Source organism: Lepidothrix coronata, unplaced genomic scaffold (assembly GCF_001604755.1).
Source record: "Lepidothrix coronata isolate B3197 unplaced genomic scaffold, Lepidothrix_coronata-1.0 Scaffold61, whole genome shotgun sequence".
NCBI lineage: Eukaryota > Metazoa > Chordata > Aves > Passeriformes > Pipridae > Lepidothrix > Lepidothrix coronata.
In genome coordinates this window covers 5,034-29,768 of record NW_016690241.1, presented here as the reverse complement: position 1 = coordinate 29,768, position 24,735 = coordinate 5,034, and the positions used below count along the sequence as shown (strand labels likewise).

The 24,735-nt window shown below is 35.5% G+C and overlaps 1 protein-coding gene across 20 annotated transcripts in view; it reads right to left on the bottom strand.

The window, feature by feature from the left end:
- Positions 1 to 23,825, bottom strand: part of AFDN (afadin, adherens junction formation factor) — an 88,503-nt gene extending 64,678 nt beyond the window's left edge. For 12 of the 20 annotated variants that reach the window (XM_017817495.1, XM_017817502.1, XM_017817505.1 and 9 more), the window contains exons 1-12: positions 23,628 to 23,825; positions 21,872 to 21,987; positions 20,220 to 20,383; positions 19,604 to 19,764; positions 18,443 to 18,600; positions 12,533 to 12,644; positions 11,988 to 12,155; positions 10,432 to 10,476; positions 5,055 to 5,149; positions 4,003 to 4,265; positions 2,304 to 2,373; positions 133 to 248 (exon numbers count right to left, since the gene is read on the bottom strand). In XM_017817495.1, coding sequence (XP_017672984.1) covers positions 133 to 248; positions 2,304 to 2,373; positions 4,003 to 4,265; positions 5,055 to 5,149; positions 10,432 to 10,476; positions 11,988 to 12,155; positions 12,533 to 12,644; positions 18,443 to 18,600; positions 19,604 to 19,764; positions 20,220 to 20,383; positions 21,872 to 21,987; positions 23,628 to 23,802 — 1,643 coding nt within the window. In that variant the 5' untranslated portion in view covers positions 23,803 to 23,825. The remainder of the gene's footprint in view (positions 1 to 132; positions 249 to 2,303; positions 2,374 to 4,002; positions 4,266 to 5,054; positions 5,150 to 10,431; positions 10,477 to 11,987; positions 12,156 to 12,532; positions 12,645 to 18,442; positions 18,601 to 19,603; positions 19,765 to 20,219; positions 20,384 to 21,871; positions 21,988 to 23,627) is intronic. The other 8 variants (XM_017817508.1, XM_017817512.1, XM_017817509.1 and 5 more) reach the window with 3 other exon arrangements.
- Positions 23,826 to 24,735: the final 910 nt, after the last annotated feature.

Here is a 24,735-nt window from a genome sequence, read left to right as displayed (position 1 = left end):
CTCATTCTCCATGGGGAAAACCAGACTGTTTAAAATACTTTAACGCACCTCTACTGTTATGATGCTTGATCTATTGGAACAACTTATTCATTTTTTTCCATAATGAGAAGTAATGGGTTACACGTTTCCTACCTGCTTTCCTGTCTGCGGTAATCTTGCTGTTCTATTCTAATCATCGGCTTCACCATTCCTCGTTCAGCTGTGCTGGATGCTGATGACATCCTGTCACCATCAAGCCTGCTGGTGCTCTAATTCAAAACAGCAGGACAGGTGCTTAGCATGCAAACACTGGATTAGCTTGGCATTACTAAAATGAAGTGTCAATTTGAGGCTTGAAAAGAGGTGGAAGAACAGAAGAGAGGGGTATGGCACAGAGACCAGCAGCTCAGCAGGTGCCTCCGCCACAATGAAGCACTGCTTGCAATTCAACAGACCACGATGGCCAGAGAGAAGCAGCTCTTTGTTAATGTACGGCAAGAACTTATAATGAAACTTTCAAATGTCTTTAAAAGTTGCAAAGCTATCAATACAAACTGAGTTGGTAATGAAAACTTTAGGTAAGAGACAAAGTTAAACATATTTACTGATTTAAAACTGTCCATGCTTCCTCACCCTGATTCTGCAATAGTTCTAAGTGCTTACACTACTGATCCATAACATAATTTATCCTGATCTTAAGGAAACTCTGATCTGCTAGACAGTACACAGTTTTCCAAGACAAGAAGTGGCAATTCAAACTATGTTATTTTTTTATGTACCATTTAATTTATTTTCTTTCAGTGTCCCAAAATCCCGAATAGGAAGCTTTTAATTTTTAATTTCCAATTACATCAAACTCTACCAGGAAGGGGACAAACGCTGCTTTTAGCAGCAAAACACATAGCAATTATTTTCAGTATAGAGTTGAAAACGAGACATCAGTAAAATATGAAGTGTTTCAATACTTCATAAGAAGTTTCTAGGACTAAATAATTTGCTTTGACATAAGAAAACCTACCAAAAAGTGCATCTCAAGAGTTTTAGCAAAATATTTTTTTCAGTACTGACATGCCAATCACAGAACCACTTTTCATCACCATATCCCAAAGAACTTTCATTAAAGTTACTGTTACCCATCTACCAAATGGAAAAGCAAACTTAGAAGAGAGCAACTGTTAGAAAATGAGTGATTCATCAGTGAGTTAACAAGACGTCATATACATTCTCAAACAGCACAACTAGAAAATAAAATAAATTTTCCCAATAATCCCTAGGCCCACTAGTATTTTTCTAATGAGTGTGAAAAGGATATGAAGTTGTATCAGAAACTCTTACTCTGAGTTTTAAGACATTTCATTAGTTTACAAATTTCTGGTAGGTATTTCTGGTAGGTAAAGAACACACACAAGATAAAAGAAAGCACTATCACAAAGCTATGAAGAAAGTAGAGAAACTGAATCAAGACAAGGTAAAAAAAAAAAAAGACTAACAAAGATATTCAAAAGCTATCAGAGTATTTTTAATACCTACGCTGACACATTAATATCGCTAAATATTTACAAGCATTTCAATTTTATGACAGTAGTAATAAAACATAAAAGGAAATGCATTTCTGGGAGGATTAGTACATTTCATACTGCTGAAATAATTCACACTCTCATTTCATCTGAGGCATGTGATCATAGCCAAGTAAGGCATTAACCATTGTGTCATTTTACTGTGCTCTTGTAAAACGCAATTCTGACACAAAATTTATTAACAGACAGTGCAGAAAGCAAGCCAGAAAAGATTACCACCTCATAAAATGTTTATAATTATGACTGCAGAGACAGTTTGTTTAGGCAATGTGTGTACAGGAGCTCTAATGAAGCCTAATGTCACATCCATTAAATTTTAAAAGCCTAGTTAAAGTAAAATTTAACACCCTTTCACATTTTATATAAAACATTTATTTACTGGATCACAGATGACAATAGCCATATGCTACACACACAAGGTAATGATGTATCAGTTTTAACACAAATCTCTACCTGCATGTGTCAGTTTGGGGAGAAACTACTTCAGGCTGAAGGAATTTCCCTTTCTAAAAAATGTTACTATTCTTGACAGAGAATGCATGCCAAATGCCAATACAAACTTAAACAAAAGAGTTTTGTGGAAAAAATGCCTCAAACAAAAAAAAAATAATGCACATGATACCTGAGCCCATCCACAACAGAAAATGGCCGGGGAGACTGATGAATTGGCCACACTTCCCAAAGTACTACTGATGTTGTAATTTTGATTTAATCTACATATTTTATTATTTAGTCATCATGGAATACCTTGCTTGCTGGTAGTGCTGTTCCACTGTGAACATCTCCCTCCAGATCAAATGTGGTTTCCTGTACAGCTCTAAAAGTAAGATAACATTTAAAGTACATTTTAGAAATGATAGTGTTCAACACTTAACAAACAAGGAACAGAGTAGTAAAATTATTAAATTAAAATTCAAGCATGAGTCCAGTTAATATTAACTTTTTTTAATACTGTATCAATTCTTTATTAAATTTTATTTTATTAAAAATTTAATTAAATTTTAATTTTATTAAAAATATTTACACAGATCATTTAATTTGGAAAAACAGATTCTTAGCTAATTTCACAAAATCACAGAATATGTTGAGTTGGAAGGGACCCACAAGGACCATTGATTCCAACCCCTGGCCCTGCCCAGGACCATCCCCAAGAGTCACACCATATGTCTTGAGACTATCAAGTGAAAAAATATAAATACACATAAACAAATACACATAAAATACGTTCATGGCCTTGTATTCCCTACAGTAGACTTGCAACAGTTCTTCAGTACTAAATGTACAACATTCTGGATAATGTAAATAATTCATAAATCATACTAATGCATGTTATTATGTTTATTCTAAAGATTTTTAAAAGTATTTAGTTGTTCAAGCTTCAATAGCCTTTTGCCATAGCTCTGCAGTAACGCAGTGCTTTGCAGTTGACTATGTAAACCTGCAAGAGCATTTATTTATTGATCTGCAGGCTAAATGCAGAATGAACTCAGGATTTAAGTAGGAATATTACAGGACAGCTAAATGGCTGGAGGTCCTCCTACAGACAGGTCCTACAGCAAGCATACAGTATCCTTCCACATGAAAATAAAGTAGAGAAAAAATAATAACGGTTAAAACAAACACCTATATTAACTCAGCAGATAAGCTTCTTTTCCTAGATACCTTTCCCTCACTCATCTCCAAGCCAATTTGTTTCTTTTCAAAACCACATTATACAATAATGTGTATAGCAGGAATAGTAGCCTCATTTGGACCCAGAGAAGATGGGAGTTATGTTGTTTTTTTCCCCCGCTATACAAAATGATTTTAAGATTGTTTCTTCTGATTATTTCTGTAGCCATTGAAGAAAACACCTGAACCCCTACAAGTCACTAAATCTACAATCAGTGTTTTTATTATGCACCTATCAAAAATATGAATATACAGAAAAACAACAGGGTGGGCTTCTGGACTGTTAGTCCTTGGGACACGGGAACTAGAACATAAGTAATCACACTGTAAAAAGAGGTTGCTATATTGAGACATTTAGTTCCCTGTCTTAACAGTTTCATTTCGTGATTACTTCATTTCCTTCTAGTGGAATTTTAAAAGTTATCTGAGAAAAAACAAAAACCAGGCTCTCTGAAAACATTCAGCAAATTCTTTACTTATCCCAAAGGTTGGATGAATTTTGAAATACATTAAAGTATTTAACATGAGGAAGAGAAGTGAGCATGAGGAAAACTCGTTTGAATACTCCATAATGAAAAGACACTTGTTAATCCTAAATAAAATCACAAGGTGGAGCTCAAGTATTCAAATTATATATTTAACACTCTAAATGAGTTCTAAGTAGTTGCTTTTGAGTCATACTCTAGTCACAGGCCATTTATAATGCATTCATTCTCTATTTTTTTTCCAAGGCTCACCTTCTCACCTCAGTGGGAAGAAAATAAATTTTACTCACCCAGTTTTGTGTCTTGGGCCTTTGACCATAAGACTTGCATCAGTAGGTCTTTTGGAAATAATATGGTCCTGAGTAGGATCCACAAACTTAAATACATGAGATGACCCAAACTGCACCTTCATTCCACTTTGCAGCATGGTGGTTTCTGAAATACGCTGACCTTCCACATAGGTTTCAGCATCAATGCTTCTTGGGGTTACAGTGACAACTCCATCCATATTAGTGAGGTCACAATGATGAGGCTGAATTCCTGGACCAAATAACTGAGAACAGAATTAATTAACATAGAATAAATTAAACTATATTGCAGCAGAAATTAAAATAAAGAGACTGAGCTGCAGCTTACCCTATTTACAGACTAGTAATTTAACTTTGCTTGCTTACGAATTTCACACAGATGAGTGGTACTATCATCAGTGAGCTTCACTTCATTTTTCATTGCAAGAAGAATAATAAAACACATATTTAACTAACATGTGCAGCAGAAATCCCTTAAAAAGTTTTTCACTTTTTTGGTCATATACTGTTCAGACTGTTTTCTTCCACTTGCTGTTTTGATGTGAAATCTCACAATGCAAGTAATTACAAGTCAATTAACTGCACTGACATGGACCCAGGGTGCTGTAAGAGACTCCCTGTCATGAGCTTCACATAAATATTCTTATTTTATACGCTTAAGAAATTCTACCTCAAAGGGATTGAGACTAGGACTTGAAAGCCATTAAGCAATTACAATAACACTGATATGCACCATTTGACCCAGTTACGAAACAGAAACCCCCATTTTGAATAATAAAATCCTTAAATTATAAAGACCTTACTTACCCTACTTAAAATAATAAAACCCTTCTCTTGACACAAGAAAGGAAATAAATTCAGATAGTTATGACCACTAATATGACTAATATAATGAATTCATATGAAATTGCAGCAATATTTTACCGTTCTAGCTTTGAAGAGTATTTATAGCATATTTTACTAGTTCCCACAATTACACATAACACACCAGAGATCAGACCAGTACTGTCATCTGAGTCTGCTTTTTTCCATACCTGAATGGAATTGTCATCAAATTTTTCAGTTCCAACTTCAGTGACACTTAATTGTAGACGATAGAGCTTTGGCTTATCTCTGGAGTCAGAACCATCTGTACAGCAAGTAATAAATATTAACTTGCAAGTTATTAAAGTTCAAATATTCACACAATATTTCTACATTTTGCAATTTAATTCAGAATAGCAATGTTCACAAAAACACTGAGTGACGTCCTTTCAAGATTTGCTGGGAACTTAGTTGTTCATCATAATGCAAGAACACTGAAAGTAGACAGAGCCTACTTGGAGCAGCTGTTTTCTACAAATGCAAAGAACAAAGTAATCAGGAACTACTATTCTGAACATACTTTGAAAAACCTTCTCTATGTCCTAGTAGTTTGAACAATACAATTTTTGTTAAACTCTAAAGTTTTACATGGGTATACCAGAATGGGTTTAAAGATTAGGAAAATAAATTACCTGCACATCTCTATAATAATAGAATTTATTGACCTTACTGAAGTACAGATTATCAGCAATATCTACTGTCAAGCGGTCCACATAACAAACTCTTTCCAATTCATCAGATACTGGAACTAGACCAATATTAAAAGAGAATCTTACATGATGTTTACTTACAACAGCTTTAGTCTTAATATATAGGACTTTAGCACCTCTAGCCTTATCTTTATAGTTCCATTGACCTATATTTTTATCTCACAGAAAATGAGGTAAACACTAAAGTTCATCTTCCTACTCCCCCCAGAAGTACATACTGTCCAAGTAGAATAAAATTTCACAAGATACGTTGGACATAAAGTGTACATGATTTTAGTTGGTGCCTTCACAGGCTAATACAATGGGTTTTGGTGTACATATAAATGCTCCCTGCTTCCCAGAAAATCCTACAACTTTAAATACTATCAGCTATTGAAGTAATACTGTCACTTCTGACTTCTCTCCAATCTGTTCTCCAAAGCAAAGATGTAAAAACGGGAGGCTGCAAGACAAAAAATGTCTTACCTGTGGATATGAACAATGACTTCAAGTCATCCCCCAAAAAGCATTAGAGAATATTATTAAAGCCATGGCACATACAGTGACACTGTCTGTGGTAGGATACTAGTCATCTTCAAGTCTTTAAATGAAAGTCAATATAAACAAAACCTCCATAAATCCAGCAGCAGAATCCCAGCTTTACTACCAGGATCTGTTTATTAAAATCAGAATGCAAGTCATTTAACCGTAAAATGGTAGTAGTAAGCTTCTTCTGGGGTTGTTGGGATGCTATTAGGACATAAAGACACCAGGCACAGATAGTCCATACACTGGTACTGTAAATACGAAAGTGAAGTGCTGATACTACAGTAATATCCAGTTACTGAACACAGAATCACTGCCATTACATTACTATGTCACCCATCACAAAAGAAGCATTAATCATAGGAGTACTCCCTCCTCTAAACGTTTTTCAGGTACAGGGATAAGCCTTTTATTAAAACCTTGTATTTGAGTCTAGAGAGGCATACATTTAATATCACTGTACCCCAAAAAAGGTAATGATAATGCAGTATCTCCAGCAATTTGAATTGTGTGCAGTTTTTAATACTTAACAATGTTAAATCAGAAATTATATGGTTGCATCTTCAATGTCACCAAAAGCAGACATGTAATAGGTCACTGAATACATTTGGCTGCTTATACCAAATTCCATGAATTTTTATTATGTCTCCTCACAGCTTACACCCCAAAACTTAAAGTAGCTTCTTTCACTTATTTATGATTCCAAAAATCAAGCATTTCCTCCTCCTACCCACATCCTAGTTTGGTACATCTGGCACCCAAAAGATACAAGATTCAGTTTGGTGGAAGGGACTTTTATTCAACAAGCAAAAATACTGGAATTTCAAAAAAGTCAATGGCATAAAAGTCAGGGCTAGTTATCTAGGGCTTTTGTACTTAATTTCTTATGGCACTTTCCCCTAAGCTCTTTATATACAGATTAGAGAATAGGCTTTACAGTCTAGTGATTTCACCCCTATACTAAACGTACTTCCCACTGCCCCCTGCTTTTTCATTTTTGACACTTTAAAAAGAAAAAAACACCACCTTTAAAATATTCCTATATATTTCTGCAAGATACATTATAAAATATTGTTTTCAAGTGTTTATTTAAGAGAACTTCTTGATCTCATTCCCAAGTTCAGCACTTGTGACTAATCAATCAGTATCAAGTTCTACTAACGTTTACATCACACCACTGTATATCCTCAATATAGATGTATATCACAAAAAATGTGCTTTCACATATGAAATATATTTTAGTATCACAGTGTTTCTGCTGAGGCATATTAAGACTCTTGTTTCTATGCAGTATCCATTGTAACATGAAAAAAACTTGTTTTAGAACAACACTAGATACAAATGATATTTTTAATTCCTACAAAAATGATAAAGATTTAAGGAGTTACTCAAAAGTTATTTAGAACACACATGTAATACTCCACCCAGTAAAAGCCAATTTCTACAGTAAAAGGTCTCTTAATCTTGAAGATAATTACTGTAAATTCTATAAAAGGATGAAAGGCCTTTTTTTTCTAGGGGAGAGATGCAGGAGGGAAGGAAGGTTGCATTATACTACAGTGTAAAGTGTTTTATTCTGTTTTTCAACAGCTGAAAGCTCACCTAAATGTTGTTTGGAATGTATCCCTCATAACTCACTGCAGCAGGACACAGATTCTGCCACACCTATGGCAAAGACCCTACCCCCAAAACATGACAGTCCACTAAGGCGGTTCTTAGCTACGGATGACAGATTTCATGACTTGGTTTATGTAGTTACGAGTCAACATTCATACTTCAAATAGTGGTGTTACAAAAAAACTGTGTAGTAAAGTGAATAGTCCCTGTAAGCACATCAACTCAGTGATTCAAAACAAAAACAAATGTATATTTTTTGAACAACGGAAAAAACTAAGGCTGACCTTCATGGATATATATTTTAAACATGTTACTTCACCACTAAAAGGTGAGTCCTACACTACTCTGGAAATTATAATTTCAATTGATTTCACTAATCTAATGCCTGAAACAATGCCAGGAAATAGTACAGACTTAAAACCAGACCAAACCAAATGATGAAGATCAGATCATAAGAAAACAAGTAAGCCCAAAGCTGAACAAAAATGGTCACACAATGGACTTCACCTACTGAATATAAATTAGTTAAACCTACATTTGAAAAGCATATTTCCTGCACAAGTTCCTCAGTATTAGGAGTTTAAACCCCAATAAGTTCAGGAGATGGTTGGGCAGATTTGAAACGTCATGTGAAATTCAGGAGATAATTCTGCTATTAAATTTCCAACAAGATGTGCACTTCCAGCAGAAAAAGCCAATGGAAAACCTTTTTATAAACTGTTCTTCTAATAGGGAACAAAATTCTTTCAAACTAATTGTAAAAGTGTTACACATATACTGCAGTTCTGTTCTCAGAAAGAAGGTTGGCTGAAAGCCAAGGCTTTCAAACCTTTCCAACCTTCTGCAATTCTTCTTTCTGAGTTACATCTGCATGTCCTCCGCATCTTCCATTGCTATGTATTTTACAGCTCAGGTTGCTCTTTTTGTGATGAAGCATGGATAAAAGCCTTATGGCTTTGCCTTTTTTTTTTTAATGCTTTGTAATTTTGATTTCAGGCTTGTAAGATCTCAGGGACTCACATCCTGAAAAAATGTGGTTTTGTCATTTTCCTCAGCCTTTAAATATTAGGATTGAATAACTGAAGTTAATAACATCCCTGAACTCATCAGCAACCACATTCACAGATAACAGACAGTATCAGCTATTCAAAGTGCTGCCAAATCTCACTTCAGTCTATCCAGTCTATTTCTATTACTATCAAATTCATCTCAGTTTATTGGTTCATTTCATGACTTGGATACAGAGACAATTGCTCACTGCCACATTTAGAGCCACAAGCTACTGAAGTGCATCTTCTAGCATCCAGAATCCAATCTTCAGTCAATGAAACAGTCATACAACCAGCAACATCAGCGGTTGTGAAGAAGTGGAAAAGCTGGACAAACTTCAGTAGCAAACTTACTGAATTTGTACAATTGCACAAAGCATGAGTCTGCTAGGTTCCTCTGCAAGAATATAGACAGTCAACATTTTGACAGGAGGACGTTTCTACAGGAGTTATTTCTATAATAAATACAAATATCCTGAAGTGCTTTGTTCCAAAGGACACACTGGACTCTAGAATACGAAGATCTCTTTTTCACACTCTAAGATTTAAGAAACTGTCTTTTTTTTTTCCCAGTGAGACACAATCAAATTTCAAGCTTTCTACTTAATGTTCAAGTGTTCCTACAGAGCCCATCCACGCTTTTTAGTTCAGCACACTCTACAAAACTCTTCTACTCTCTGGAATAATGATGTTAATGAAATGAAAGTCTGGATTCAATTCCAAGAATTGAGCACTGGAGGCATAGGTTTGAATAGAGTTCTTTAAACCCCAGTATTGTACTCCACAACCATGAAAGAAAGGGTGAGCAACATGGGCTACTACATGTAGTAGTTTTACAGCAGTCTAGAAAATAAAATGAGGAAACTGAGAATAAAAAAAGTAAGAAAAGGAAAAGGTATTTTGGTAAGACATTTCACAATGAAGAAAGTTGCTTTGTATTCTTATCTGTTTGGCCCAACCAGGATGTATCAGCACATTACTCTAAACTCTACAGAGAATCAAGGATGCCTAATGATTTTTAGGTTAGGTTATCAATTTCAAATACTACAGATAAAACTGAACAAGACTCTACAGTCTAACATGGCTAAATCTTTGATACACACCACTTACGTTAGGCAACAACACAAACCAGGCAACAGAAATACCAAAGGTTGCTATGGAACACCACGGAGTAAAAAGTAAGGTCACTTTACCAGTGGTCCAAACTATTTCACACAAAAATCACAGATTTCATCCACTGCATCAATGCAGTCAAACAGTGGAAAGCATGGTTAAGTTCTTTGCCATTTACCCAATACACTTTTTAACTATGAATTCTGCAGGCAGATGGATCAAAGAACTTTTTATTTCTACCATAAAATTGCTTGCTTTTAAACCACCCTATGAAACTTAGGTGTTAATTGTAGATGGAACATTGAACTCTTTGGATGATAGCACATTCATGATAAATTTGACACTTGTTCACAGATCAAATAATTAAAAGGTAGCTGACAAGACAGGTAACTACTTCACCAAAGCAGTCCATTGGAAAAAAAAAAACCAAAGATAAACAAGATAGCCTTTCATTTGTCAAAAAGAAACATGAGATTTACAGCCAGTGAAGTTTTTAGTGACTAATGAGAGAACAGTATTAAATACAGCGTTACCTTCGTAAGCGTGATAGTTGTAGTAGGCAAAGTGATTCCTTCTCCCTGGGGTTAGAAACACATGCAGAGGACCCAGGTGAAGGCAGCACCAGCAGGACAGATACCATGCAGAACATGCGGAGGAGGGCAAGAAAAGAAAAGACAGGAAAGGGTGAAACCGTAGCCAGACAACACTTATTCATTTTATAAGGATGAAGTGCATTAAACTCTTTCAACTTCAGAAACTGGGTAGAACATAAAGACATCAGTACTACAAAGCTACCGAATGAAACAATCCTTATTGTTTAGAAAAGGGACAACAAGCTGTTAGAAGAAAACCATGAACAACAGGTCAGTCCCAGAGGCAATGTGTGAAGGCTTAGTACACAGCGCTGACACCTGTGGCATTTCAGATTGTTTTTCCTCCCTCAGTTAATGGATGTCTTGCTCCACTGACCAAGCACAACATTTAATACTGCATTCCATGAAGAGTAAGAGTTCAGAGCACAAGTAATCAAAAGTACTATTAAAAGAATCCAAAATATTAATATGCAAACCAAACCTCACCATATAGAAGAGAATAATAAATTTAATATATTCTGTGCATTCCTAATTTCATCTGGATTAAAAAACCCAACCAAACAAAAAACCCACAAAATCCCACACTATTTGACTATGAATTTAACCTTTTGTTTGCAGTTCTGATCAAAGGTTTTAGCACCGATTTCCAAACTTGCTTCTCAAAATGTAAACGACCACACTTCAAATTGTAACATTTGCTCGAATATCTGAGTGTACCCAAGTGACATTTAATAGGAAAAAGAGCTGTATATAACTAAATCATCAAAAATGAAAGTCCATATCCAAATCTTTAAACATGAAGACAATATCAATTAAGAGCACGTTATGTATGTTGTATCTCTCCTGGTTGTTCCTAGATCATAAAATTAACTGCAAATTACAACCCAGAGAGTTGTAACGATGCCAAAATAAAACTCAGCCTTGCCAGTGATTTGATAGACTGAAAAATGTTTAACATTTAAGTTTGATTTAAAAATTCATGTTCTTGTCCTGTTAAAAAAATGTTATTTTCCATGCAGAGTACTGTAAAATTCCAGGTATGCTACAGTGTACTTGTGAATGTAAAACAAATCAGATTTGAGCAGTGCTCTTCTGGTTTCCCATAATATGACATGTTAAACTATTTTACTTATTGCCAAGTTTTAAAGCCCAAAATCCAAAGAAAGCTGAAGATTGAATGATTTTTTTATTTTGTTTTCAAAACACTGAAAGCTTCATACTTGCAATCATACTAATAGAGACAAAGTCTTACGAAATAATTTCTCCTCTTCTTGCACTCCAAACATTTGCTGCTAAAATTTTGATATTACAGAAATATTCAGCTCTACCTTTAGACAGCTCCAATTCAGGGTCTGGCATCAGAAGAACAACTCATGTGGCATTCCCCTACACTGCCCACAGAGTTCCTTGTCCTTACAATGGAAGTCTTACTTTTGAAAAATCCAAATGACCATGTAATAATGTAATTTAGACTGTTAGACAATCAGAATTCTTACCTGGGCTTAATTCTACCAGGTATGGTAGTTTCTCAGGAGGAAGACAAGAGCCATAGCCAGACCCGTCAACTCTTTCCTTCCCCTTTAATGGCTTTCCTTCAGTTATTTTCCTGGTTTTCTTTGGGACATAATCAGGAGGCCGCCTTTTCAACTGAAAGACTAGTAGTCCTAAAACACAGTATTATACATCCTTTGAGTCACACTATCAGTGAACAAACACACAACCAATATCTATTAATTTTCAAGTGTTCCCTAGGATTACTTTTAGCTTACTAAATTCCTGACACTTCTTCAAAATAGTTTTAACTTAGAAATAAGTACACCTTTGTAAAACCTTTAGGATAAAATGTAAAACCTTTCTGCTACCTAAAGATGCAATACTACAAACAGTGCATAATGAAATAGTAAATAACTCTAACGCTCCCTAACATTAAAGGTGCCCAAAAGCAAAACATACTAAAATATATGTTAGAATTTCTTACTTTACAGGGGGTCCACAGCACAGACCCAAGGCACAAAAATCTCTTTAAGCTTTTTGGACATACCTTTATCACTAGGCCACTCTCTGAATATCTGCAGCGGACACTCATCATCATCAAGAATAGTTTCTTTAGCACCTTTATCATCAGAGTGCTGAGCACCAGGAGGTAGCGTGACCTAGAAAAGAATTGTTAGTTTTCAGAGCTGTTAGTGGATAATTAGAACAGAGTATTCAGGGGTATATCCTCTGATTACTTTTTTTTGCATGTGAGAGATAAGGCCAAAGAATTCAGTAACTTGAAATGTATTTTGCTTTCAAAGATTTTTTCTAACTCTCCTTTCTGACCTCCTGCTACAGTTAAATCACACTTCCCAGAACACCAGATATATTTAAAAAGCAAAGAAAAGTAAGTTACACTTAAGGCAGATAAGATCTTTCTTTTAGTAAAAAAGTATTACTCCAATAACTCAACAGCCAAGGCAAAAAAAAAAATCTGTGGAGATGACAGTTATAAAACTGAAGTTTCCTTTATTATTTCACACATTGGAATCAGCCTTGCATTTTGCTAATGCCATTCTGCTAATGCAACACAAGTATCTTCAGAAATGACACCACAAGCTGGCAAAGACAGTGTCATATCTCCTGACTCCTTGTCTTACCCAAAATTTACCTGGTCTACACAGAGACTAAGGGTACAACTGGAGCATTTCACACAAGTGCTTCACGCTGTCTAGCTCTAAGGAAGAAACAAAACTAAGTATACTTTTGGAACAGAACTATGGACTATTCAGACCTTTTAGAGCTATACCCTTGCAAAGCAGAGGAAGGGGGAAACCTTGATTCATGAAGTCTGACCCCAAAGGAGATTTCATGCATTACTGCTCCCCACAGTGATCAAGCACAAATAACAATGACAGGAAGTATTACAGTGCATGAGTACCTTCTAAGTTAGACAGATCTTTCAAAGCTGAATCAAAAAATAAAATGGATTTTACTCCCTCATTTGTAATCCTAACAATGTTATTTAAATTCATAGCCAATTCTATTTTAAACAAACTGCCTTAAATTATTCCCCTCTCTGAACTATGACCAAGGTAACACCTTCGGAAGTGATGCAGCTATTGGCTACAGCACCCAACTACACTGCATCCCTCAAGAGGCTTTCCACTCATTGGTTGCCTCTTCTCCACACCCATTTCTGCGTTAACCAAGTTCTCACAGATCCACCTCAAACATCCTTTCATCTTCTTCCAAGCAGGAAACAAGTACATTTAAGATCAAAAGTATGTAATCCCTAAAACATTTTCTATGCAAAACCTGGTTAAACATAGGACTAATTAAATTATCTTTAATTAGATTTTCAAATAGATAAGATATTATAAAGGGAGGAAAACATTAAAATGTATAAACCAGAGGGAAACAGAAACACATCTACATTCAAATCTTATCTTGTTAAACCGCTCTATTTCACATCTCATATTTTAAAATCAATTATACCTACAGGATAATTTTGATTATCTAATTAAGGTAACACTGTATTTAAAGCCTTATTCAACAAGCCACAATTTTTAAATTCCAAAGCCCTTGAGACAGAAGGTAACTAGTTAAAAAACAAGAAATACGTGCTGCAGCATGTGTACCAGGGGCTGACCAATACTGGACTAAGGAGCAAACCAAAGAAAACCCAAATGCAGTGAAATCAGAGGAACAGAGAAGATATCAATGCACAGGTGCTACTAATTTAACCTGATATTACTTCTGCCGTGGAACTTGGATAAGCATCTGTTCTTGGTGTCGGGCTTAAGGGCAGCAATGGTAAACTAGACAAGGTAGAGAAGAGGGGTCACAAAAGCACTGATCCCCTCATCCTCCCAGCCAGTTACCATTCCTCTCCTCTCTCAGGAAGAGCTGAAAACAGGGACATATCTCACTTTAAAAAGCATGTGACTTAACCTGAAGAAAGATACAAAACACCACATCTGAGCTTATTAAGGCTAGGACATTTCTGATTGTTACGATGTCTTTTCAGAAAACATCTGTGTTTTAGGTGAATGCTGTCACCACAAAGCTGAAATTCCTACATTTTAGAATAACGGAAAAACATAGGAATAAGTCTATACTATGATTGAGTTTTGGCTCATGGGCAGAGATTTGCTTTAATTTTAAAAACAGATGCACTTAAATATCCTTTCATGAATTTGCATCCATACAGACTGCTGAGATGAGGCACAGACACTTCCCTGACTTCTGCAACTGCACAGGAAATACAGATGGGTAAAACCAGCTTAAGATCATATCTCTTGGAAGCAGGTTGTCAGCTGACAACCTATGAACTGAAACAAATGCAAAACAGGGAATTAGGAAGAATACACTGTGCTTTGTCGTAAGTGCATTCATGAGCATATATAAATTATCATAAAGTCATTCAATTCTGTATCTATTAATTTACAATTCAGTGAAACAGGCAGAAAATACAAGCTAAGAAATGTAAATGAAGACCACAGCAACTTCAGACTTAATTTCCAAAGCATTTGCTGGAATAAAAAAGAGAAGATAATTCTCAAATACCTACTGTGGTTAAGCAATATATACAGATCAAGTTATCAGATCTGTCCTCAGCAAAAGTCTCACGCAAGAAAATCCCATGCTATAATAGGTCTTTAATAAGCTCTTCTGTAATTTTAATGTTTTTTTTTAAGTAAAAACCTCATATCTACAGTATATTTGAATATATCTGCTTATTATAAATAATTAATCCTCAATTTTCCTTACAAGCTGGGAACACAGGCTCTGCACATGCCCCTAGTGAAAAAAAAAACAAAATCCAAAGCAAAACATAAAAAAACAATAAAACAACCCCCAAAAAACCTCTCAATGAATCTTGCTAAAAATATTTAATGCCTTATGTCTGTAATGACTATTTCTTAAAAAAAAAAAAGAAAAAGAAAAACCTACTCACCATGAACTGCATCTTTTTGCTTGACATTACAAAAAGTTATTTATGTCTTACCCTCAAGTAAAAAAATAAGTGCATGCTAAACCAGAAATCTAATCCAGACTCTACTTTTACAAGTTAACTAGTTCGCTGCACGCCTGAAGTCTTATGCCCTAAGTGAATATGCACAGGTAGCTTGGAAGACTGTCTAATTAATTTGACATCTTCAGAGATGTGCAGTGAACCCCATATTACTCAGGGAAACTCCAACCAAGCAAACTGAAGCAAGTAAAACCCACACTGGAACAAATGCGTGTTTACTTGCTGACATAGAAAAGCACTTCAGCAGCAGGGACAAAGGCACAGCCCAATACACTGCAAACTGGCATATGAAGGCAAGCAACTGACAGGAGAATGACATTTACAACAGAAGTTGTCAATGGTGTTACAAAAAATTCTTACAATGTTCATCTTTCCTGAAACTTCAGGAGTGAGTTATGCAACCTTATAGTGGTCTTGTCCTACAACTTAAAATCCATCTTAATAGTTAAGTAAATGTCAACAGTTAAAGTCTTCTTTGAAGACACTTTATCTGCCACTCAAAGAAAACAAAACATTTAAAAATCCCAACCAGTAAGAAATTGAAGTTATACGTTCCACTATACACAGTTAAACTCAACATATGTTAAGAATAGGAACATGTATAGGATTTGACTTCCACAGAAAACTGTAACATCAAAAGAACAAGGGGAAAAGCCCTACCAAGGGTAAACAGCTATGAGACTTCCATATAAAAGGAGTACCAATGGTCATTGGACCAATTTAGCAGTGTATTTGTGAGTTCCCAAAAAGGGAGAACAGTGATTAAAGACACATCAAACTAATGCTAGGGTATTTTAAAGTTTCAAGTAAGGAAAGTGACTTCACAAAATATTTGGAAAAAAAGCAGATTTTAAAAGTAAGCTTTAAAATACTCTATTCATAAAAGAAGGATTAACAAATTAAAACCCAAGACTTTATCAGAAGAGCACTGAGAAAGGCCAAGCAGATTTTACCAACTCCAATGACTTATGGTGAACAAAACAAAGGTTTCATACACTTAGAGTTATAAAAAAAGTCTGCTATTACTCAGTGAAGACTACACATATTCCAAATGTAAATGTAAGCGCACAACTTACGTCAGTACTGAAACTTACTGTATGAATAAGATGCATTGCTCAGAAAAGACAAAATATTTTCCAGAAGTGCTTTCCAAAAAAATCACTTTGTTTCACAGCTAAGACATTGTTAACCTATCCCAAGATTAAAACAACATTCTCCAGACTATTTTCTATATTAAACATCCCCACAAAAGATCGGAAAATAAGAGGAGGTAACAGGGAACACCACCACTACAACAAGAGTAACTTGCAATAGTTTCCTGGGTAAGTGTGCAATCAGTTCAATAAATTCCCTCATACGCAAATATTTTGTAATGCATCATGATGTCCTCTAACTCTGAACTAAACAGACTGAAGCAAAGCTATCTTCCAAATTCAGTCACAATGTCTCTGCTGTGATTCTTTCAAACCAGCAGAAAAACTGGAATGTCAATTCAGCAACCTGTTTAATAAGATTAATGACTGAGAATCATGAATTGCATTTATGGATCCCACAGTATGAAGATAATTGTCATAATTAAAACTACGCATACTCTGAAGCCAAAACTGAGAATCAATTTTTAATAGATTCATTAAAAGAATCTATTACTTACAAAAGTATTTCCCTCTAAAATAAGAACCTATGTAAACTTTTACTGTAAGTAAAATGAACTTTCACAGTTGGAACCCTCATTACAGGATAATGAAGACAAGGATAAAATGTCCAGAACTTCATTAAAACTATGCCTAGAATGAAGATAAAACAGTTGAAAAAATGAAAACTAACATTAGTTCACTGCTACAAAACTCTATCACCACTACTATCACAGTTTCCTTATTCCTAATATTAGGGCAACATATCAATTCCCAGTTAGTTATACCACTACAGACTGGAAGCACAGCAGACACTAAGGTTACTCAAAGATATCATAAAAAGCAAATCAGAAAAGAACTTTTAGATCAAACATATATCCACATCCTTTAGAGCAGCTACAAAGTGCAGAGAATAGCACTTACTGCTTTCTTACTGCTTACCAGTGGCACTTTAAGCACTGGAGGAGGGGCAGGGAAAAAGAGCACAATATTACGAGAGACAAACTTTTTTCCCATTCTTTCATCATATTAAGGAGCAATAAATATTAGCATTTATTAGACAAGTCATAGCCAAAAATGTAATCAAGATTGGACTCAAACAAGGATCAAATGTTTTCAAGTCTCACTATTCTCCTTGAGAAGATGACATGGTCAGAAGTTTGTAACCTTTAACCAGTACTGCCCATGGGACTTTTTGATTAAAGCCGTATCTCTAAGAAACAACAATTCTACACAATTCATTTGGGACTCCTAAAATAATTAAATTCTGAAAACAAGCCTAAGTTTCACTTAAACGTTTAATCTTTTCTGATTTGTAATGATGGTAAGTTACTGCTGAAAGCTATAAGGCAGCAGTATACAATATACACCTTTTACAATGGAGCTCACCTCAGCACTTCTGCTTCTGAATGGATGCTCACTCTTAGTTCAGGGAAATAGTTTTATGCACAAATTTTATGTATCCACAGGACCAACTATTAGTTTATACATGTGTGAATCATAAGCACACCTAGTGGTATAAAACCGCAGTGCCAAGTGCAGAAATATGTTACTTTCAGTATTAACATTTATCTATATAGCAAGGAATAATTTAGTGAGATTGGAAGATTTAGGTTTTAAAACCAAAAAACCTGAAAGGTCACCTGAGAATTCCTGAGGCTGTTGGATTTAAAAAAAAAAAAAAAAAACCAAAAACCTTAGTCACTGAACTAACAGAGTAATTTCATTTAATTTGGAAGCTACTGCAGGAAAAAAAACCAAACAGATATGAAACATGAGAAGACTGTGTCTTAGTACGTTCACTTACACGAGCAATACAATAATCCTTGGGATTTTCTTTTTCCAGACCATATTTTTCCAGTGCTTCAATAACTGCAAAGTCTGCAGTATCTGTAGTGGACAACAGAATTGTCTTGTATGGTATATTTGGTTTTAAACTGTCTGCATAAATTCTCAGTGTTCCACCTTGGAAACAAAATGGAATTAACAATGTTACCAGAGAATAAAAAGACAGACATGCAGTCATTCATTGTATTTCTAACAGAATGTAAGAACGAACCCCTTCAGAAATCATTTTGTCAATCCGCTAATACAAGAAAAGTTACATAACATCCTCAAAATAAATTTATCACTGCCACTGGTAAAAAACTCCAGTGATACTTCCCTAATTTATGTAATCAAGTCTTCTTCCCAGTGTTTCACCATGCTTGGTATTACCTGAAGTTGAAATGAAACAGTGACAACGGCTGAAGAACAGACCTTTCCCATCTTGACAGGAAGTTTGTCGTGACCTTCAAGAATCTCCTGTCTCTTTAAAAAGCTCATTTAAGATTTCCCCCAGATGATGTTTTCTACACCCCTAACTCTTTATTCACTGCCCTTCCATGGACAGAATACAGCATTTGAGGTTTTATCAATACTAACACTGCTTAATTTGTTCCTTTCTAATGATGTTTATACAACCACTGCTGTTGTATCCCCACCCCACCAATGTGAAATACTTAATCACTGTTATTCACAAGATCTACCAGAATCCTTTGTGCAGACCCGAACAATCAGTCCTTTACACCCTTTATTTGTGCTACTGATTGCATTTTCACTTTCAGGTCATTCAACTTGTTGTTAGTACAATAAAAGACAATTATTTCAGAAGGCCTCCTCTGTTTCTCAAAGTCCATCCTTCCTTCTTTCCCAGTTCAGCACTGCTAGCAAGATCAATGAGTATACTCTCTCCCACCAATTTGCCCATGACTGAAAGCTTTGACTGGCATTTATCACAAAACACACTCCTGTGGAATCCTACCTTTACAAATCCTGCATTCAGTTACACCACTGATAAATTAGCCATGTACAAAAAACGTTGGAGAAAGCAAAAGTTAAGTCAAATTTACAGGGGTTGCTGACCTTCAGAATATTCTCTCAGTAAACAGTTTACTGTTTATAACTTAACCACAAGAAATCCAAGTACCTGAGTCTGGTCTGCCATCAGAACTGCGAAATTCCTGCATTCTCTTCTCTAGTTTTTGCTGTCGCCGCCGTTTCATAACCACCTCAGGATTGGATATTGTGCGAGTGAAGCTGGTTTCAGGCATATCTTTGTAAACCTCAGCTGCAAGGCGAAAATTCTCACTGCCAAGTTAGTTTAGATAAAAATTAAAAATTGTCATTAACAGCTTAAAACACATATATTCTCATTACTTCACAAAGGATAGAAGGCCAGCAGGATCCATACACATAGGAGCCTCAGTTAAGTTATCGGAAGATGGTTTCTATGTGAATTTCACTTTTGCCAGGGTTAACACTGTTCATGTACCCATGTTCATGTGAAATAAATAACCAATTTAAATATTGATAGTTGCTAGTTTTCAAAGAAAGAAAAGGCCTTCTACCTCTTAAAGATGGGGGCGGGAAGAAAGGCATTAAAGAAACTTTACATTTTACCCCTAACCTTATTATGATTTACAATACTGCAAAGCATGTGGAAGCTGAGTTAGCATGTGCTTGCAACTTGTGCTTTTTCTTTTGCTAATGCACTTAAATACAACTACAATTTAATTTTAAAAATATAAGTTTAAACCACTTACATATCATCCCCATGAAGAAGTCTGTCATCTTTATCCGATGCTTGTCGCAATGCCTCTTTTTCACGCCTCTTTTTCTCTTTTTTTTCCTTTTTTGAAAGAGTTCGCTTGAAATTCTGAATTACTCCCTCCTTTTCTTGCTTTTCAGGGCCATTACTCTGAGCTTTCTGAAATAAATGAGTTTAAGACAACTTTCATCAATTTTAGTCCAATGAAAAGTTAGTATTGGTTTTAACTTCCCAGAAGAATCTGATTAAGACATATTATCACAAACACAGAAACAATACCCCAGGCAACAGTACTCCATTACACAGTGATGGGACTAAGACTCTTGAGAATAACATAGAGAAGGCAAATACAACATCATGTTCCAAAGCAGGTATGAACTGATTCTACTCAAGAAAGTAAAGCAGCAGCAGAATTTTACATGAATAATGCCTGCTATCTACTTGGCCTCAAAAGATTAACTGAAGGCTGTAAAACATATTTCTGCCTCCCAGTAAAAATACTTCATAACAACACTGTGTTTAATCTGCTTTCAAGACACCTGTGTTGGAATGCCACATCAGAATAAACTGCAGAAGAAAAAATATTACAGAGGACTTTTCCCCTATGGTACGTTTTTCTGAGTTGTCTTTCCAGTGTTCTCTTCTCTAATTCCTGTTCCTTGCATACACAAGATACCTGTAATCCTAGGCTCATTTGCCTTTTGTAGACAGAGTACATTAAAGAGCACGAGAGAAAGAAGACATAAATTTTCCTGCTTCTATCAGGAAGTGAAGAACACAGAGAAGGAAGACTGAAGACCATTTAATTCAATGAATAGGAATAGCAACACTGGTACATGTCGTGCAAGACATCATTAACTCCCCACTTGTAACACGAACGTATCCTGTAGCCAAAAATGTAGTACAAGCTCATGTACCCAAAGCACTTTTAAAATTAACAAGATCTAATTCCAAGAGCAACAGATTTAGTGCTCAGCCCAAGATGAAAAACTTGCCTTAAGATAGCCCACACTGAACAGCATGTTTTCCATAGCTATAAGCATTCAAGCTACCTAAAATATATATAATTACATGACTTCAGAAGTCAAAGTCTGATCTAATTTATTGTTTAAATTACTAATATCAAACGAAACTTTTGTATGGTTGATGTTGGTAGGTCTTCCATTTGGAAGAGAAAAAAAATCCAACAAACAAAAAACCTCCCAACAAACAACAACAACAACAACAAAATCCTCCACAAAAGGAAACAGTCTCCCATCAGTTTTTTCAAGAAACATTGTTACCTAGGGAGGTAACAATTTTTAGTTATTTAACTCCCTCTGGCCTTGCCCTTTAAAGGCTTCGCAAGAGGCAGGATAGGCATCATATCCTATTTGAGAAAATTTTAAAGTTTAAGTGTCTAAGTTCCCTGGGCATTACATGCTCCAATACATGGATCACAGCATCACAAGCCATCTGAAAGATCACAGAAATGCTGTGTTGCAAAGATGCATTTTAAGTATTTAAAAATATTTACTCCTCATACTAAAGGTTGCCAGCAGCAGTTGTTTTCAGGAATTAAAAAGTAGAAATTATGTTTTGCTATATAAGCAAGTCCCACACATTTCAAAACTGCTGTTACCACTAGCATGCTCTGTAAAGACTCACCTTTGGAGGAAGTGTATCGTTTTCATTCTTGAGGACAAACCTTCCCTCTCGATCGTCTTTGTTCCAGTTTAATTGTACAACAAGAGGCTTCTCATCTACATCTAATCTTCTTTCTTCTTCAAAAAAAACCAAAAAGCAGTAGCAGTTACTCGGTATCTCAAGAGCAAAGATATTTAGAAGTAAGTTAAGCTCTTAAAAACTCAAAAGCTTTACTTCACAGTACACATCAGTGGATGCTATTTTGTTAAGCAGAGGGACAGAAAGAAAGCCTGGGAAGGTAGAAATACATGTCCCCTTTCTAGCAACCAGCTTAAGTATATTCTGTCCATTTACGTAAGCTAACAGCCCCCATAAAGTAGTCTTGTATAACTCCTTTGTCAGAACTAAGTCTGGGAAAAGGATTATCACTCAGGAAGAGAAGTTAGATCTAGAGTTACAATGTTTCAAACTTTAGAACTTCATGAGACTTCCAAATACTAATTTTCTTTATTTTAAATTTACTTAGATTGCAGTCTGATTGGGGCCTGAGAAATAATATTCCAAAAAGACTGCACAAAAATAAATGAGATTAGAAAATTAAAAACAAACAAAAAACCTCCCCAACCCCCTCCCCCCAAAAAAAACCCATTATGCACATATACAAAACAAAATTTCACTTAGTGTATTACAGGTATTTTAAGTATATGGAAAAAATCTGAAAGAGTGGTTAAAAACTTAACCAAGTTTTGCCATTTGATCTCCCTTTGTGAAATAGGAGACAGTACTTAGGCATAGCAAAAGAATGTCTTTGCAGTTACTTTTATTTAGTAAGAAACACTCCTACTGATTGAGGCACCTCTCATGCCTCAACCATGTTTTAAACATCAGGAACTTGCTCTGCAAAGCCAACTATTTCATTTTGACTACAGGTACAGTGCTAACAGATTTTTAAAGAAACCTAAAGCAGAAAAAACCCACATACTAATCATTGTTTAAACCACCGATGACACAAAAACTTTTCCCTAATCCCATATAATTCACAGCAAGTCATCATTCATAGATCATTAAAACTTAAATGTATCCCAATAAATTTCCATTCTGGATCTTAAATTATTTTCAGTCTTCCAAATGGAGAATTTAAGGTAATTCAATCATTTGTGTAAGCTTCTGAAGTACAAAAAGGAAAAAGCACAAATAAAAGCTATTTTCTCCTATTTCTGTCTCCACCACACACACTATCACCTTCCAGCCTGAAGGAGACAAATGGTAGCAGTACCAAAAGCTATTTTGATATCCAAGTTCTTCACAGGTAACATTAAACTAAGTTTTAACTTCTACTAAATTGAACTTCCCCCAATTCAGCAGTAAAAGAATATGCATTATAAGGCTACCTATCAAAGGCCCACAACTTCAAAGAACAGAGGATATACTCTTAACTGCTCCAATTTAACATTCCTAGTCTCTTAATAAAAATTTAGTCTTTACATATTAGTCCTAAAAATAGCAACTCTCTCACAAATGTCAACAAATAAACAGGATGTCATGCACAGCATTTAATAGGTCATAATCAAAATTTACATAAACTGCAGGCCTGATATGCGTAATTATGTTTTTAAATACCACCCCTTCAAAAAACAATTAGTAGCAATGTACTTAAGGACAAAACACTCAAGTCTTATGTGGTTCAGAAGCTGAGGGCAAACCTAAAGATATTTTGGCTAGGGGTAGACAGGACGGTGGTGAGGATGCAGGAAGGACTCCATGAATAAATACTAACCGCCGCTGACATGCACTTCATAAAGCGAATATTTCGGAGATGACAACATTCGCATGTCTGGTCGAAACTTCTCTGCAAGAGTTTCTATCACATCTTGAGTTGTGGCAGTACTAGAGACACGGATACATTTTGTTGCAAAATTTCCAGCTGCTTTGTCTTGAAAGTAGAATCTCATTACTCCATGAAACTCCAGATCCTGTAAAGAAATAAAAATACAAAATCTGAGTGCTGGCTAGCAATTATAAGGTTCAGAGTTCTTTTATTATTTATTAGTTCCAAAAATATTATGAAAATATAAGACATTCAAATACCACACTGGTTTTCAAAATTAACAACTAGGGCACTATAAACTTGAAAACACAAGAATATCATGCAAAACCAAATTAAGTACTCTTTTTTACTGGAAATACTGAGAACTCGAATTTTTAGGTATTCAAATCTCAGCTATTGTCAGGAGAATCAATAAAAACATTTTTTCTTAAACCTAGAAATACATCTTGAAGACTGTTTTGTTCCTGATAGCAGGCAGGCCTCTGTATCCCAAGTCTATAAGAGTGTTATGCTCAAGGAACATCAGTGTGTCTCAAAGAGAACAGCTTAATGTCACAGGAGTCAAAGAATCATCTTTTCTCTCCTCTTTCCATCCCTTCATGCATTCCTCTCTTTGTCCCAGAAACAACCTCTTCAAGAAGTTAAATAATTTGATTTGTTTGTATTTTATGTTTTCAGAAAGGTTAGTCTTTGGTACAGCTCCCTAAACACTCTGGGAGGGAAGAAAATACACGGTAAAGAAAGGGGCTGCAGCTGTCAACCAGGTGGCTACATTACCACTGCAATGACAATCTGTCAAGTATTTTCCTCAGCCATCAGAGCCCTCTGCTTCACTCTGCAGCCTACCAAACTGCAGGAGGATACTGTCTGCTCCATTACTGATCCGAACACCAACTCCAAATTCAAATTTCAGTCCCCCAGTGGACTCCACCTGGCTAACTCTTCCCTCTTGCATAAATCCCAGCACTCATGGGGCCCTGCACTCAAGGGAAATCAAGGATATTCAACTCTCTAGTTGACTTTGCCAAGCTTACTCTACAATTTAATAATAATTGCT